The 16,379-nt window shown below is 37.7% G+C and overlaps 2 protein-coding genes across 7 annotated transcripts in view; both read left to right on the plus strand.

The window, feature by feature from the left end:
- Nucleotides 1–402: 402 nt before the first annotated feature.
- On the plus strand, nt 403–2,789 carry LOC132790411 (nucleolar GTP-binding protein 1). The gene is made up of 3 exons (XM_060798912.1): nt 403–564; nt 698–972; nt 1,042–2,789. The coding sequence occupies exons 1-3, from the start codon at nt 517–519 to the stop codon at nt 2,675–2,677; spliced, it is 1,959 nt and encodes a 652-aa protein (XP_060654895.1). The 5' UTR covers nt 403–516; the 3' UTR covers nt 2,678–2,789.
- Nucleotides 2,790–4,445: 1,656 nt separating this feature from the next.
- Nucleotides 4,446–16,379, plus strand: part of LOC132789574 (pneumococcal serine-rich repeat protein) — a 90,543-nt gene continuing 78,609 nt past the window's right edge. The window contains exons 1-3 of one of the 6 annotated variants that reach the window (XM_060797668.1): nt 5,879–6,110; nt 6,188–6,380; nt 12,011–12,213. The gene's annotated coding sequence lies outside the window, so the exon portion shown is untranslated. Of the gene's footprint in view, nt 4,783–5,878; nt 6,381–6,405; nt 6,506–12,010; nt 12,214–16,379 lie in introns of those variants that run through there. The other 5 variants (XM_060797666.1, XM_060797670.1, XM_060797671.1 and 2 more) reach the window with 5 other exon arrangements.

Here is a 16,379-nt window from a genome sequence, read left to right on the forward strand (position 1 = left end):
TATTATTTTTTGATTCACGCGAATAATAATGTTTCACATTAACGACAATTAACGCATAAAATCATTCAAAACTTTGCAAATGTTTAATGTTATGATTTTTTAGAGTGACTGTAGATGGGAAGCTCAAAAAATACCAATATTGATTGTTGCACTGTTTGAAACATACTTTTCAAATAGGGCTGCATAATAATATTACTTCTAAATAAAATTAATAGCTCGACTGGACATAAAGGTTTTTTTACATAAACAATTTTATTAATGTAAGCAAATTATTTTTAATATAATTAGACGTGACTGCAAATATCATGCTCAGTTCATTAATCAGTTAATTTTAACTAGTTCATTGCTTATCCTATAAATTCAGTATTTATTTCTTGAAAAATATGACATTCCAATTGTGGTCACACTAGCACCTCTCTTTTTGGAATCTATTGCTGACACCGCGTGGTGTTTTTGCTGCTGATTCCCATTTATTTTCCTTTAATTTGCGTGGAAAATAAATAGAATTCTACAAAAATGAGTTTGTACAACTTTAAGAAGATTATGGTGGTTCCGCCAGCAAAGGTAAGCCAAAAACAAATTTACTTATTTGTTTATGTCCGTTGGAGCACCCAACTAATGCAACATAACCTCGTGTTTCTGTTTACAAAATGCGCAATACATAAATGATAACTCTATTTTTGTTGTTTTCTTTTAGGACTTCATCGACATTATGCTGTCAAAGACACAGCGCAAGACACCAACAGTCGTCCACAAGGGCTACAAAATCTCGCGAATTCGTGCATTTTACACACGCAAAGTGAAGTACACTCAACAGAACTTCCACGATCGTCTCTCGCAGATTATACAGGATTTCCCCAAGCTGGACGATGTGCATCCGTTCTATGCTGATTTAATGAACGTCCTCTACGACAAGGATCATTACAAACTGGCCCTGGGTCAACTTAACACAGCCAGACATTTGGTGGACAAGTAAGTTAAAGAGTTATTTCTTGTTTTGTTAACATATTTGCTAATAATGATTATACTTGTGTTCGACAGTGTTGCCAAGGACTATGTGCGTTTGCTGAAGTACGGAGATTCTCTGTATCGCTGCAAACAGTTGAAAAAGGCCGCCTTGGGTCGCATGGCCACAATCATGAAACGTCAGGCCTCGAATTTGACATATTTGGAGCAGGTGCGTCAGCACTTGTCTCGTCTGCCAACCATAGATCCCTACTCGCGCACCATTATCATCTGCGGCTTCCCCAATGTGGGCAAATCATCGTTCATCAACAAGATCACACGTGCCGATGTTGAGGTGCAACCTTATGCGTTCACCACCAAATCCCTGTATGTGGGACACACAGACTACAAATATCTGCGCTGGCAGGTGATTGACACACCCGGTATTCTGGATCATCCGCTCGAAGAGCGCAATGTCATTGAAATGCAGGCTATTACAGCTCTGGCTCATTTGCGTGCCTGTGTTCTGTATTTCATGGACATTTCAGAGCAATGCGGTCATTCGTTGGAAGAGCAGGTGAAACTATTCGAGAGCATTAAACCTTTGTTCACCAACAAGCCATTGATACTGGCCATCAACAAAATTGACATATTAACCTTGGAGGATATGGTGCCAGAGCGTCAAGCTATCATCACCAAGCTGCAGGAGGACAAACAGGTCCCCGTGATGTTCATGTCGACGGTACAGGAAACCGGTGTTATGGAAGTGAAAACAGAGGCCTGCGAACGTTTGCTATCGTATCGCGTGGATCAAAAGATGCGTACCAAGAAGGTGGACAACATTCTCAATCGTCTGCATGTGGCAATGCCAGCGCCACGTGATGAGAAGGTCCGAGCACCGTGTATTCCACCACAGGCGCTTGAGCGTCTCGAACAGAATGCAGCCAAGGCTGAGCGTAAGCGCAAGCTGGAGAAGGAGATCGAGGAGGAAATGGGTGATGATTACATTCTTGATCTCAAGAAGAACTACGAAGAAATACCCGAGGAGGAGCGTTACGATGTGATACCAGAGTTCTGGGAGGGTCGCAACATTGCCGACTACATCGATGCCGACATCTTCGAGAAGCTGGAAGAACTGGAGCGTGAAGAAGGTCTGCGTGAGGCTGGCGGTGTTTACACAGTGCCTGATATGACCATGGATGAGACACTTAAGGAGATTCGTGAAATGGCGAAACAAATACGCGGCAAGCGCTTTGAACTGCGCGACGAGAAGCGTCTGTCGTCCAGAAAGAACAAGCCCATCATTCCGCGTCACAAGCAGCCTAAGGTGCGTGATCGTTCCGTTAACAAATTGGTGGAGACTATGGAGGGTCTTGGCGTCGATATGTCTGGCAACGAGAATGCCAACTTCACCAAATCGGTGGTCGATCTTCGCAGAGGAACTGTTGCCGTTGGCAGCAAGATAACACCGAAGGCCCCGCTGCTGGACAAAGAATCTTCAGCTGTGGTCAAGAAGACCGGCAAGCCACTGAAACGTGCTCCAGCTCGCGACACCCTCGGTATCAAGGATGTGGCCATCAGAAAGAAGGCGCAGATTATGGCCAAGCGCGACATTGCGAAGAAGGTTACCCGACTGGGTCTCAAGGGCGAGGCAGATCGCTTCATTGGTACGAAGATGCCGAAGCATTTGTATTCCGGCAAGCGTGGCACGGGCAAGACCGATCGCCGTTAAGTGCCTTAGCTTTACGAATAGTTCTATTTCACCATATATGCTGTATAAATGTATCGCGTTTCCTAAAATACCTTCACAAAATCAAATACAAGTTGTATTTAACAAACTCAAATTTCAGTTTTATTTCTCATTATACTTGGGATATATTTATGGTCTAAGATCATCTGGGAAACTAATTATACCCAGGGCTGTTGCGGCTTGCTGTAGATTTTATATCAAGGTCGCATTGTGTTTCCACGAAAATGCCTTATTTAGAAACCAAGAACTTGCCATTGGAAGTTATAATAAGTCCTATTAGGAATCATACTTAAAAAAAAATGAATGCACACTTTAAGATAGAGTTAGAATTTCATCAAATTCTGCGTGCTGGGTAAATTGAATATGTATTAAGTTGACAGTATGCTTAAATAGTTTAATCAGCCAGAACAAATACCTTTATATATTTTGATATTAAATAAAAAAAATATCAAATTAAAAATAAATTTCTCATATATTGAGTTGACTTGTCAGTCGTTCATGGCTTTAAATTTATAATAAAACTCTTTAAAAGGCTATCGAAATTTGATGTCTTTGAACTATATCGAAAAACCAAAAAAATATTATTTTCAACTGTTTTTAAAGAGTGGGATCGATTTTGTAATGATGTTATACTTAGTTCGTTGTTACTTTAGATATACAATAAGGAATACAAGAAAATAATTTAAACAATTGCAGATACATCATCAAATCATGTGATTCATAATATAAACGAATCAGAATCCCTTAGCTTGACCTCTCTTAGCATCGAATTAAAATGAAGCATAATGAACTTGGTCCTGAGTTTCACAAGCATACATTTAAAGCGGATTCAACTCCATTCATATTTAACAACAGAGTGTTTTCTGTCTGATAAAACAAGTAAGTTGTTGGCATATAGAATGGCCAACATGCAAATGTGGACTGTCAGGTCGACTTGTAATTAATGATAATTTGATTTAAAATCTCTGTTGATATGTCCAATGTCATTGGATTAAAATGGGCATACAACAAACTGTGCTCTTCCATTCGCATTTATCCGTTGCCTGCATCAAAAATATTTTTAATTTATAATGTTGCCTTCGAAGTATTATGTCAGAGTGCAAATGTACTTTTGTGTGTACATTTCTACAATACATGTTTACATATATAAATATACACATTCATACGTATACCAAATACAATTTCACATATTAACTTGGGTTGAATTTTTAATTCCCATGAAAATGAAATTACAACCAATGAGGGGCGTGGGCTTAATGTACGTATACTTGTTCTCATTTTAAATATATATTTTGACATTTAATTATAATGTAATCTATTGGGATGCTGTCAAATTAAAGTCAATAAACATATAGCTTTTTATTTTAATAAAACACTTCTTGATGGGGGCTTTGACTTTATTTATTTTCTGACGTAGAATAAAGTTTGGAATTGAATAGCCTTATCAGTTCAACTATTTTATTTCAGTTAAATTTTCATTATTAAAATAATAGTAATATAAAAAAAGTATATTAAATTTTTCACAGTGTCTGTTAATGTAAATTAATGTTTAACATTGAGTTTTCTGCGCTGCGGCAAAGCATTGCATCTGCAGTGTAACTGACCTATTGGCCAACTTAGGCACGCTGTTAACCCGCTGTTAGTTAACATTCGAGGCTCTCTCTCTTCGTGTGTGTGTGTCTTTGCTGTGCTGCTTCGTTTGTCGCATTGTGCGTGGGATTCAAAAACAGTTTACGCCGAGTACTCGACACGTTCGCAAGGCTCGTTTTGGGCTACGCTCCGTTTAGTTCCGTTAACGTCGCCCGCAATCCCCCCGTCCCAGTCCTTATACTAGAATCAATCAGTTGAACGCTTAACAAAGAGAAGTGTGCGATCAAATAAAACGGGCATTTCCACACAAAAAGAGTTACAGAATGTGTGAAATGCGCCTCAAAGTAGGCTAATGAAATGGCGCGTGTTCTTTAGCAGCAACAGCTCATCCATACATACATACATATGTACGTATGTATGTACATAGATGAATATATGTATTTATAAGCATACATGAACATGTGTATTCCCTTTGTGGCAGTGGCAACAACATCAATGTAAGCACACAGCTCCATTAGCAAAGTGGAGTCTGTGAGTGTAATTTTGTGTGTGTGCGTGTGTGTGTGTATAACTGTGTTGTTGTTGCGCCTGTGTGCGTTTTACGCACGCCACGGCGCGTTACAATTACGACAACAACAACAGCAACAACAACAACAGTAACTTTTGGAAGAAGAAGCTGCGCACGTTTGCGTCTCCCAGGCTACACTTGGAAAACGTTTCATTTTGGGTTTGTTACTGCGTCTGTTGCTGACTTGGCTCATTTCTGTTTTTTTTTTGTACTTACTAACTGTGCTTTGGCAGCCCTCACACACACATGTGGTGCAGCTACCTTGCAAATATGTTGAAGCAAAAAGTTTTGCTGACAGTTTCCATAGCTGGTTTTTTGCTTTAAGTAAACGCATAAAAAATGTCCGCATTAGCGAGTGCCGACTAGCATCACTATGAGCTTACAATAGCAGCAACAACAACGGCAATCTGAATAACGGCAAACAGACAAAAGCCATTTTGCATATGCCTCGCTGAATGTGTGCGTGCATGTGTGCGTGTGTGTGTGTGTGTGTGTGATTCTTGGTAGTGAACATTTTTCCGCTTGGCTAACGGAAGCACTGCCATAAAACGTTTCCAAATCCAACGTGCTCATATACACCTGTACTAACATCAACACACACACCATCTCATACACACACACACATTCTCACCTGGTAGTCGTAAAACGTTCACAACAAAGTTTTTGATAGAAAACAGATGCTTGGGCTAAAACATGCAACAGCATCGTATAAATAACAGACTAAGGCTAGCCAAACAACACAAGAGAGAAAGGCAACAAAAAAAAAAAACATTTTGTCCCTGCTGTCGACGTCGACGCAGAAGGCTGCCGTCGCTGCCAACGCCGACGTCACACGACAACAGCGACAGCAACAGTTAACAGAGTGTGTCTCGCGTGTCCCTTCGTCGAGTTAACAGTTGCTGTTAACACTGACCTATTGCCCGCGTTCTTCGCCTGGCTGTGTGAGAGCGTCTGTTAATGTTGACAGCGTTAACAGTGCGCTGTTAACAGAGAGCTGTTGGCTGCTGTGGCGCCCAGACGCCATCCCCAACAGTGTTGGGCGAGATTTGGATCTGTTTGCATCGTCGGCAGGCAACGCGTTCACTCACACACTGATACACCAAAACACACCGACACACACTCAGCCATACAAACAAACACACACACTCACACACAGAGACAAACATACGCATACCGTGTCAGAGGACAGTCGAAAACTGCGCGTGGTCGCCCCACGGGCCACTGAGTGTGAGTGCGAATGCGAATGCGATTGCGAATGTGAGTTAGTTTTGTGAGTGAGTGTGTGTGCATGTGTGTGTGTGTGTGCGTTGGCGACTTCATAAAAAATTCAACAGCCTACCAAAAGAAAAAACAACAAGAAAATTCCTAGAGAGCAGCTGAAGAAGCAACAACAAAAAAAAAAAAAATAAAAGAAAAAAGAAAATGAATATACAAAAGAAATGTGTGTAGTATATAAATAAATGTGTATAAACAAAAGTGCAAGTAAAACACAATATTTCAACGATAAATTCAACAAAATCAGTGGCGGTAATTAATAGTGTTCTAAAGTACCACATAAAAAGCAACAAACAAATCGAAATGTTTGTTTAAAAATAAATTCTATAATAATAATAAGCATAAATGAAAGAAGGCGCTGTTTAGAGAGTGTAACGGTAACGCAGTGTTTAGCTTTCAGCTCGATGGAACACGAACGAACACACACACACACACAGACACACCACACACAGACGCAGACTGAAGTTCGGTTGATTTTTACGCATTTTTTTGCGACTCTTAACTTTGCTGTCTGTGTGCGTTTTGTTTCATCTTTTTCGGTTTTTGTTTGTTTCGAGCCATTTATTTGCTCTTTAACGTTTCATCACTGCGTTCTACTTGTGTGTTAGTGTGTGTGTGTGTGTGTGTGTGTCCCACGCTTCATTTTGGAGCTTCACATTCCGGCTGCTGTTTCATTCTCTCTTGGATTCTTGCACAGCACACACACACACACACACATACACTTACAAAGGACACGCCGCAAACCGTTTGCCCAGCACTCGACGTTCACAACTCTGTGTGTATGTGTGTGTGTGTTTCGAACTTTTTTCGCTTTATGTAAAAACGAAACACTCACAAACACACACACACACACACACGAGGAGAGACTCATTTATTTGTATATGCATGTAAAATACATATAAATACATACACTCTCTCTGTCAGTGTGTATGTGTATGTACATTCAACAAATTGTTGAATCCAGCAGCGTCTTGTGATTTTTTTTCCTTCTTTTTTTTGTGCTCGCTTCGCTTCGTCTCGCTCTTCGCGTCCTTCCAGCAACTGACGCCCACTACTTGCGGCAGCTTCCGTCGTCGTCAACAAGTTGAAGCTGTTGCCGCTGCCAGAATTTCAATTTCTACAGCACTCGCTCGCTCTCTCTGTGTCTGTGTGTGTGTGCGTGTGTTTGTATTTCCCTCTGTGTGTGTGTGTGTGAGTGGCGCCTTGAAGTATGTCAAAATTTTTGTGTAGGTTCTCCAAGCTGTACAGATAAATTATGAGTGTAAATTGCCGTTGTTGCTCAGTGTCTGAGTATTGGCAGTTCACTGTTACACACACACACACACACATTTATACATATATTTGTATACTTGTATGTGTGCTGAAGTGCTGCCAATCGCATTCGGTCTTTTCGGTCTGGCTGCTAACTCGATTTCTGTCACATTTCAATGCTCTTGGCAACCGCAATTTGGCCAATTGCAAGTATTTCTGGCAACCAAACGTCTATTAGACGTATATTATACTACTTATATATGATATGTATGTATGTATGCTTGTATGCTTGTATGTATGTATGCATGTGGTAGTGTTTGCTGGTCAAACCTTATTGTATCAGTTTGCTAATTGAAATATTTTGCCACACACATTTTTGTGCTGAGCTAAGCGCACACACAACGTTTTTTGGGGCGACGCACAATTTTTGGACCCTTTTGTAATTAGCTGGTAGCACTTTTCGCTCTTGGCCTTGTAAGCCAAAACCAATTTGGCTTTGACGCTTCGTTTGGCAAAAAAAAAAAACTAAAAAAGAAGAAAAAAAAACTCAGAAAAAGAAATATTGACCTAATTAAAATTAATGTACAATTAATTGTCAGCAAAATGCTTCACACAACACCGAATTTTCTTCGCTTTTTTTTGTGTGTGTGTGTGTTTTTTTTTTGGGCTTCGACTGAGCAAATAAATAAACAATTCGAATACGTATTGCGTATACGTAATGTATACATACAACACACAAAGAAAAAAATAACATCATTGGCCTTTGAACAATGAACAATGTGTTCGATTCGAGGTGTTTATAGGTTCGGAACAACAAGCAATTCAACTTCCTTACCTCTCCCCACTCAGAGAATTCCCAAGGGACCTAAAAAATATCGTACTGCGAATAGTTTGTATGTATGTATGTATGTGTGGATGGGCGGATGTCGAAGCTATCAAATCAATATCAATTTATTATGGTGAAGCTCTAAGTGGCGTTAATCTTTTATTTCATAGCTATTTTTATTTTATAAAACCTAATTGAACTTCTGAAAAGTTCATTGAGGAGAGAACTTTTGACTTTTATTTCATAAGTACTTTTTATAATTTTAATTTATAATTTTTTAATTCCAAAATTAAACTATTTACAGATTGTTCGTTTAATTTCTTAATTTTAATTTATTTGTTCTCTATTTATAATTATTTTTTATAACTTAGTTGAGAGTTTTTATAGTTTAACACTTAGTTGATTCTTCTCAATTTCATATTTCATTTTGTACATGAAAATTAAACTTCAAGAAGTGTACAACTTTCAATGTTTTTATTCCCAGAAATTAAGACTCAACGTAGTTCATTGAGCACAGTTTTTACTTTTTATTCCTTACTTGATTACAGCTATTGATGACTTGCAACTTTAATTTCTCAGTTTCCAATGATTTATTCTTAATTTCTTACTATTTCTTATTAACTTGTATTGTTGTTGTATTGCTATTCCTTTCATTACTTGGAGTCAATTTCATATTGCATTTTATATATCAAAATTCAACTTCTAAAAGTTTATGTTGGGCTACAACTTTTAATCTTTCAATTATTAAGTATTTGTTTTTTGCCATCTTCAGATTATATTTTAAAATTTAATTAAACTTCTAAAAGTACTTTTATATTCTTCATTGTTGGTAGTTTTCATGCTTTTGGTTTCAATTGAAAACAAAATTTTATACTAGTAAATTGAAGTTCTATAAGTTTATTGATAAGTGACAGCTTTAATCTTTTAATTCGCATTTATTTGTGCTTAGTTTCGGAATGTTTTACAAAATTTCATTAAACTTCTAGAAGTTCATTGATGAGAGTCTTTATCTTTCATTACATAAATATTTGGTTTTGATTTAAGACTTATTTTTGTGTGCAATAAAGCTGGACTTCTTGCATTTGTAGTTTAAATTTCTTAGTTTCTTCTTTTTTGTTCTGATTATTTTATGAAACTTAATTTCATTTTGATAAGTTCAATCACAAAAGTTTTTTCTTTCTTTCCATTAGATATGGAATTCAATTCAGCACTTAATTGTAAAACAAAACTGAGAAACTAGAAGTTTATTGATAAGTTGCAGCAATCATTTTTTAATTCGTAATTATTTGTGCTCCATTTCGGATTATTTTATAAAACTTATATTAACTTTAAGAAGTTTATACAACATTTAATCTCTCTTTCCATTAGGAATGGAACTAATTTTATCACTTAATTTTTGTAAAAGCAAAAGTTATAGCTTTAATCTTGTAATTCAATAACTATTTGTGCTCAATTTCTGGTTATTTGATAAAACTTTTGAAGGGTTAAGCTTGTGTAGAATGTGAAGAAAATGCAGCAATAACTAGATGTTGAAGCAATGTGTGTGGCAAATTGAAAAGTTCGATAACATTAGAATTATATGAAATGCGTTTCGTCGTGTTAGCGGGTTGCCTTAACTGCTTTTGGCGCCGCAGATGATACCCAAATTTCAAAATAAGTATATTCGTGAGGAGATTTATTTATGAGAACACAACTGTGTGTGTGTGTGTGAGTGTGAGAGTGTGTGTGTTAAATCTCTGCCAGAGGCTGCTCAGTGACATGATGAGATGTGCACGCGTCTAAAGCGAAACTGCGTGAGGTTGTATTAGCCACAGCTTAGGCTATACGCTGCGTATACGCATTGTCTGCTATTGAAGCCAACATGACGTATGGGTAACAAAAACTTAAAACTTCTTGATGCTCAAAATGGCTCAATGCCTTGCGTCTTTTATGGGGAAAAGTTGCTCGTGTACACACACACACACATACACATAGCACACACACGCACACACGCAGTTGAGTATAGATAATTGTATGTGACATTTCTGACGTCTCATTTTCTGCCTTATAAACTTCCAAATGAATTTCGGCAATCCCTTTTTTCTTTTTTGTGTTGTTCCCAAACTTTTCACAAATGGAAATTTATTTTAAAGTTTGGCATAAATCTGAGCATAGGCAGGCTGCTAAAGCGTATCCGCATAACGAAACTGAAACAGCAACAGCAACAGAAACCGAAACCAAAAATTGTTTATTGTGTGTGCGCGCGGACTCAATGTGTATTTTGGCTGGAACACGCCTCGCCGACCAGCGATATTGTGGGAACACGGCATGTGCCTCAGTTATGTCGAGTATATACGAGTACATATGTTGTAGTACATAAGGGCCAGGTACCAAACTATATACATATAGTATATATTAATGTGTGTTCGTATGTTTGTCGGCAGCATATTGTGTTAGTAGCATAAATAATACAAATCTGCGTGGCATTGGCATGCGAATTTGGTGACTGCCAATACGACAGAGACAAAAATAATGTGGGGCATCAAGAATATACATATATGTACATATATATGTTAGTATGCATATGTATCGGAATCGGAATCGGCAAACCTAATTATAGAATGTCCACAATACTAAAAACAATTTATATTCTTTGTCTTCCGTTTCCTTTTCGCTGCAGTTTTATGGCAGCTACAACATATAGTATATTTAATATACTATAATGCATTTCGCATACGTATGTGTGTATGTGTGTGTGTGCATTGATTCGTAATCTTTTCGCTCAGTGTAGCAGCTGCCACTTGGCTTCACATTTTACGCACAAGGCCACGTTTGGATACAGAGCTGAGCTGAGATACATTATACAAAGGACTTCTATTGTTGTTTCGTGCGCCATTGTTGTGGGTAGCATATGACAACTCCTTAATCATCATCGATATATACAGAGTACGTCGCGATATATATTTATGTTAGACACATTCAACTTGGCGACACAGCCTGCTGCAAGTCATGAGCAACAGCAAAAAATCTTGTTGCCTGACTTTGACTTGGTTTTCTCAAATTATCAGACACACACACACAAGCACACACACACACAGAGTCAGCGACATGCCTGAGGGGGTCAGTATTAAATGGCAATTTCCCGTTTTTCGGTCATGTTGCGGATGCTTCACGTTCACCATTTAACCAGCTGCCTTCTTGTTTGCTTGCTTGCTTTTCGCTTTTCTCCTTTTTTGTACTTATTTTGTTTGCTGCGCAGTAAAACAAATTTGGTTTGGCATTGGTTTTATTTATTGTGCGTAATTGATGAGCTTGTTAATAAATTATAATTCAATGCGAATGCAAATCATAGCCGCAGTCATAAATTTGTAAATCTGCGACTCGATTTAATTGCCTAAAGCGACAAGCGTTCCACATAAATTGCAACTGTCTTTTTTGAACCTGTTAAATTGCGAATTGGCTCTAATTAAATGGATGGGGAGGATGAGCCAAAGATTGCTTGCGATGATGCTGCATCCGCATTTCGGCGTCCTTCAGTCGATGGCGCTCCTCGAGTTTGCATTCAATTGCTCGTATTTTGTGCAAATTACTGTGAAACGCCTTCGGGCTTGGTCCACAAAATGCAATTAGCATGACAATTTGGCAAGAGGAAACTGTTGGAAGGTACTTAAGCATTTTGTTGAATTTCCTTACTTCTGCTCTTCCTGCTGCTGCTGAATTAGATAAAACACACACACACAAACACACACAGACACAATCAATTGACTAAATATGTAAATCAACTAATTAAAAGTGCGACCACTATTTGAAATAATATTTGCATTAGGCAAAAAGCCATTTGTATTGTGGTTTAAGCCCCTCAGTTTTTAATGCGCTTAACACACAAATTCAAATTCAATTCACACGGATCGGAGATATGTGCAAGTGATTGGCAATTTCAATTAAGCAGAATCAACAATAATTCAAACCCGATAAACCCGAGAGACGCCATTGATAATGAATGCGAGCGAAAATAAATCTTGGAAGCAGGTGAATTATTTCATTCGTAACTAATATTAATTAAATGTCATCACTTGGCCAAGCCAAAAGCCAGCAAATATATATGGCATCATAAATATTACGAGCCTCGTTTTATTGCCCAAAAGGTGCGAAGATGTATCACATAATAGTTGTATCACGTACATACGTGTATGTATGAAGCCGAACCCTCAGTTGATGCCGAAGAACTTAAAAGCCTTTTTATTATGCAATATAATTTTAATAGTTGGATTGCCTGCAACTTATCTCAGTTGAGTTTGTAAAGATGCGTTTCGTTTCGTTTCGTTTTTTAGGCATTATTAAAAAACTTCTGCTAGCTGCAAACGCATAAAGTTAAGCACCAAATTCGTATAACATTAAGAGGGAAAGACTGACAAACTTTTGAATTAAATAGGGTCAAGCTACGTAAACTATTTTCAAAGCGACTCAAATAACATTTAAAGAAATACTGAAATTGTGATTTGAGTACCTCACTTTAGCAAATAGCAAGAAAGAAAACTACTGTCAGGGTGCTTGACTGTGACAAAGCAAAATAGTGCAGTATTTTAATATACTATATTAATATGTAAAACAAATAAAATATATTATATATACCAATATTCATATTTGGTATATTATATATACCAATATTCATATTTGGTATATTGACTTAAAAAGTCGGTATTTTATTGTATTTATTGATTCGACAATAAAAGCAAATCAGTTCAGTATCATCATTTAAATATACCATATTAATATACCCAAAAATACAGAAACATACCGAAATGCATATTTGTTATTTTGATTAAACAAGTCTATCTTTTATAGTCTCGATTGACACGATAATTAAAGTCAAACAGTGTAGTATTATTATTTAAATATACCATATTAATATACCAATTTTTTTTTAAATATACCAAAATGCATATTTGGTGTAAATATAACAAGTCTATCTTTTATAGTATTTATTAATACAGCATTTAATATACTGAAATAATACTGACGTATACTGAAGTTTAGAGTTGGGGTATTGAAATTACACTCTTATAGTCTCTTACACCTAGGCTATTAATGCAGATCAAGAATATATTTATTTTATGAGGTCAAATATATCTTCTTACTTTTTCTGTCGGCACAAACTTATGATACCCTTTTGCAGTATGGATAGTGAGTGTAAATATAGATAAAGTAGTGTAAAATATTTCGAGTTTTGAAAGTTTTCTATCTTCTTTTTTACTTATAAGTTGGCAACAAGGTGCAAATGTGTCAGTCAATTGATAACATCGCGGGCTCCGTCGAGTGTAGCACATTAAAATAGCATAAAATATAATCTCCTTTCAAACAGACAAATTCAATTTCCTGCCAGATGCTGTGCCTGCGATTGGCACAGTCTAAGGTCCCATATCAAACGCTCTTTCAAAAGACTTTGCTTGCCTTCCTTTAGTTCCTTTCCTTTTAGTTCAGTTCGGTTCAGAGTTTGACTGTTTACTTAGTATTAATTAAAATTTGATAAGCACTAAAATAGAGTCTAGTTAAACGTGTGAGCATTAAGTTGGCTTCGCTTGATGACCTTTGATAGTGTTGCACTAATTTGTTAACCTCCCGCTGAGGCGCCTCCCTTGGGTTCTAGAAGTGAAATTACAAAATCACATAAATTGTTCAGCATGAAGCGCAAACTTCATGACAAAGTTGTAAGTACCCCGTTTGCCTGGCGACAGCAGCAGAAAATAAAAGAGAGCCGACACAAAAATACTCACACACACACACACACACACATGCAGAAAAAATGTCAAAAAAGCAAATGCCAACAGCGCAACGAACAAATACTTCATATCTGCCACACACATGGACACACAGCAAGAGGAGGAATATACAAAAGCCGCAAAATGTTTGCATGCGTTGTTGTACATGTGTGTGTGTGTGTTTGTATGTGTTGGCAAGCTACATGACATTGACTAACGTGCGACATGAACGTGCCAGAGGATAGCACACACCGACACCGACACCAACACCAACACCGACACACACGCATAACCATGCAACAGAAACACGTATACGCAGCGTTGGCAAAGCAATTTACTGCAGTGAAATTTAACACGAACAATTTAATTTCAATAAAAACGCACACAACACCTACAAAAGTGGCCATAACATTTTTGATGTTTACACAAATGCAATTCCCATTTAATTGCTGCTTGCTGCAAACTTTTATTTCAGCTGCTTTGCTGCTGCTTTGCTGCTAATCTGTGGCACGTTATTCACGAAAATGAAATGCAAATAGGTTTTGCGCCGTTGCAATCTAAATAGTTGCAGTTATGGGTGGCAAGCTGATGAAAGGCTGCAACACTTTTCCTTTTTTCTTTCTGCGTTGTTTTTTTGTATTCTTTTTTTCTTTGCCCCTTCTGCAAGTCAATTGCATTGAATGGATAGCGGGCGGGAGGGTTAGTGGGCGTGGCATGCGGCACAGCGGCACAAGGGCAAAGCCTGGCAGCTGTGTTTACTTTAGCGTGCACCGAGTGCGAACGTGTGTCTGTGTCTGTGTCTGTGTCAGTGTCTGTGTGCTAAGCATACGCCTGCCTGAGTTGCTTAAATGTCAGTTTATATCTCAAGGATAAGCCGTTTTCCCATTGCTGCTGCCTGCCAGCAGCGGCGTCTTTGGCGCTTTTCTTTTGGCCTGGCAGACACACAAACACACACACACATACACATTTAGCATATAGACTCGGTTGTAATACTATATGCATTATTTCTGGAGGCTTCACACATCATGATATATGCATGAGCGCATATTCGTGGCATATGCAATCAGCGATGTGTTGCTGCTTTAGATGAGATAGCTGCTGCTGTTGCCATTGCTATTGGCCACTTTGGCTACAGAATAAAATGCAGAAATTGCATTTCAAACTTGGGAATACACAGTTCACAGTTCAGAGTTCGCATTTGCTGACAATTGTAATTAAGATTTACGAGCAGACAATATCTTTGGCTTCCCCTATCGATGGCCATTATCGAGCACTCCCGCTCACTCGCTCAATTAGTGTCAAAGCCAGCGTCTCTGCACACACAGAGCTAAACATACGTCTTGCTATGTTTATGAGCACATTAAGTTTTAATGCAACGTGTAAAATCGTAGCTAGCTATTTTGATTACTCATACGCCACGTTGTTTACACACACAAATCGCACAGTCAGCATCGCTAGCATGGCTAAAATACCAGCCAACAGCAGCAGCCGCAGCAGCAGCATCCACAGCAGCGATAACAACCACAACAACAACAACAACAAGCAGGCGATGTCGGTCGTAATGAGCGCCAGTTAGCAGGAACACGAGATAAACTTGTTGCAGCGATAAAAAGCTATAAATTTGCCATTCACTTTGTGCCAGCCAAAGCACATGTGTTTGTGTTCGTCCATGTGTGTGGGTGTGTGCGTCGTCTGTGAGCTTCTCTAATTAATAGCTTAACGCATACGAGGCCACCCAGACCACCCATTTGACTAAATGCTTGCAATTAAATTGCACTAAAATCGCTTGCGTTCTCAGGGGCATTAAATACTTACGCGTCGACTCTTCGTTGTAGTCGTTGTAGTTGTCGTATCATCATCATCAATAGCCGCTAAGTGCCTGACCTGATACGCACTTAACAATTATCTGCGCATATTCATTACATCTCATTTGCATAACTAGCTAATGTTATTGATTATTTATAACTACGACCAAAAATTAGGCAGAATCCTAAATATTTCAATCAGTGCTTTGGATCCGTTTATTACATTATTTATTTATATGATTTCTGACAATTTCTTTGGCATTGAAGTGAAAACTTACAAGTTATTCAAGAAATTCTCAATGTTGTAGAATATTAATATAGAGTTTTTTAGTATATTTGAAATTTGTTTGGTATACTAATTAGGCAAATTTTAACGATAATATCTACAACTTTTGAAAAAATATAGTCGTAGTAGCATTATAATATACTAAACATGTTTAAGTATTTTGGGTATATTAATGTAGTATGAAATCAGTAGTATATTGTTATTCGAAATATGGCTTTTGGTATGTTTTTGTATTTTTGGTATATTAATTTGGTATATGGTATTACCGCTTTTGTACTGTTTTGTACTAAGTCGTGCACACTTCACTTTTTTTTAATTGTTACGAATGCTCAACTTTTTTCTCCT

The sequence above is a fragment of the Drosophila nasuta genome, chromosome 3 (genome assembly GCF_023558535.2).
Source record: "Drosophila nasuta strain 15112-1781.00 chromosome 3, ASM2355853v1, whole genome shotgun sequence".
Classification (NCBI taxonomy): Eukaryota; Metazoa; Arthropoda; class Insecta; order Diptera; family Drosophilidae; genus Drosophila; species Drosophila nasuta.

Coding starts and splice junctions, on each gene's coding strand:
- LOC132790411 (XM_060798912.1), top strand. CDS start 517: ATGAGTTTGTACAACTTTAAGAAGATTATGGTGGTTCCGCCAGCAAAG. Junction 565..697: donor TGGTGGTTCCGCCAGCAAAG/GTAAGCCAAAAA, acceptor GTTTTCTTTTAG/GACTTCATCGACATTATGCT. Junction 973..1,041: donor GCCAGACATTTGGTGGACAA/GTAAGTTAAAGA, acceptor TGTGTTCGACAG/TGTTGCCAAGGACTATGTGC.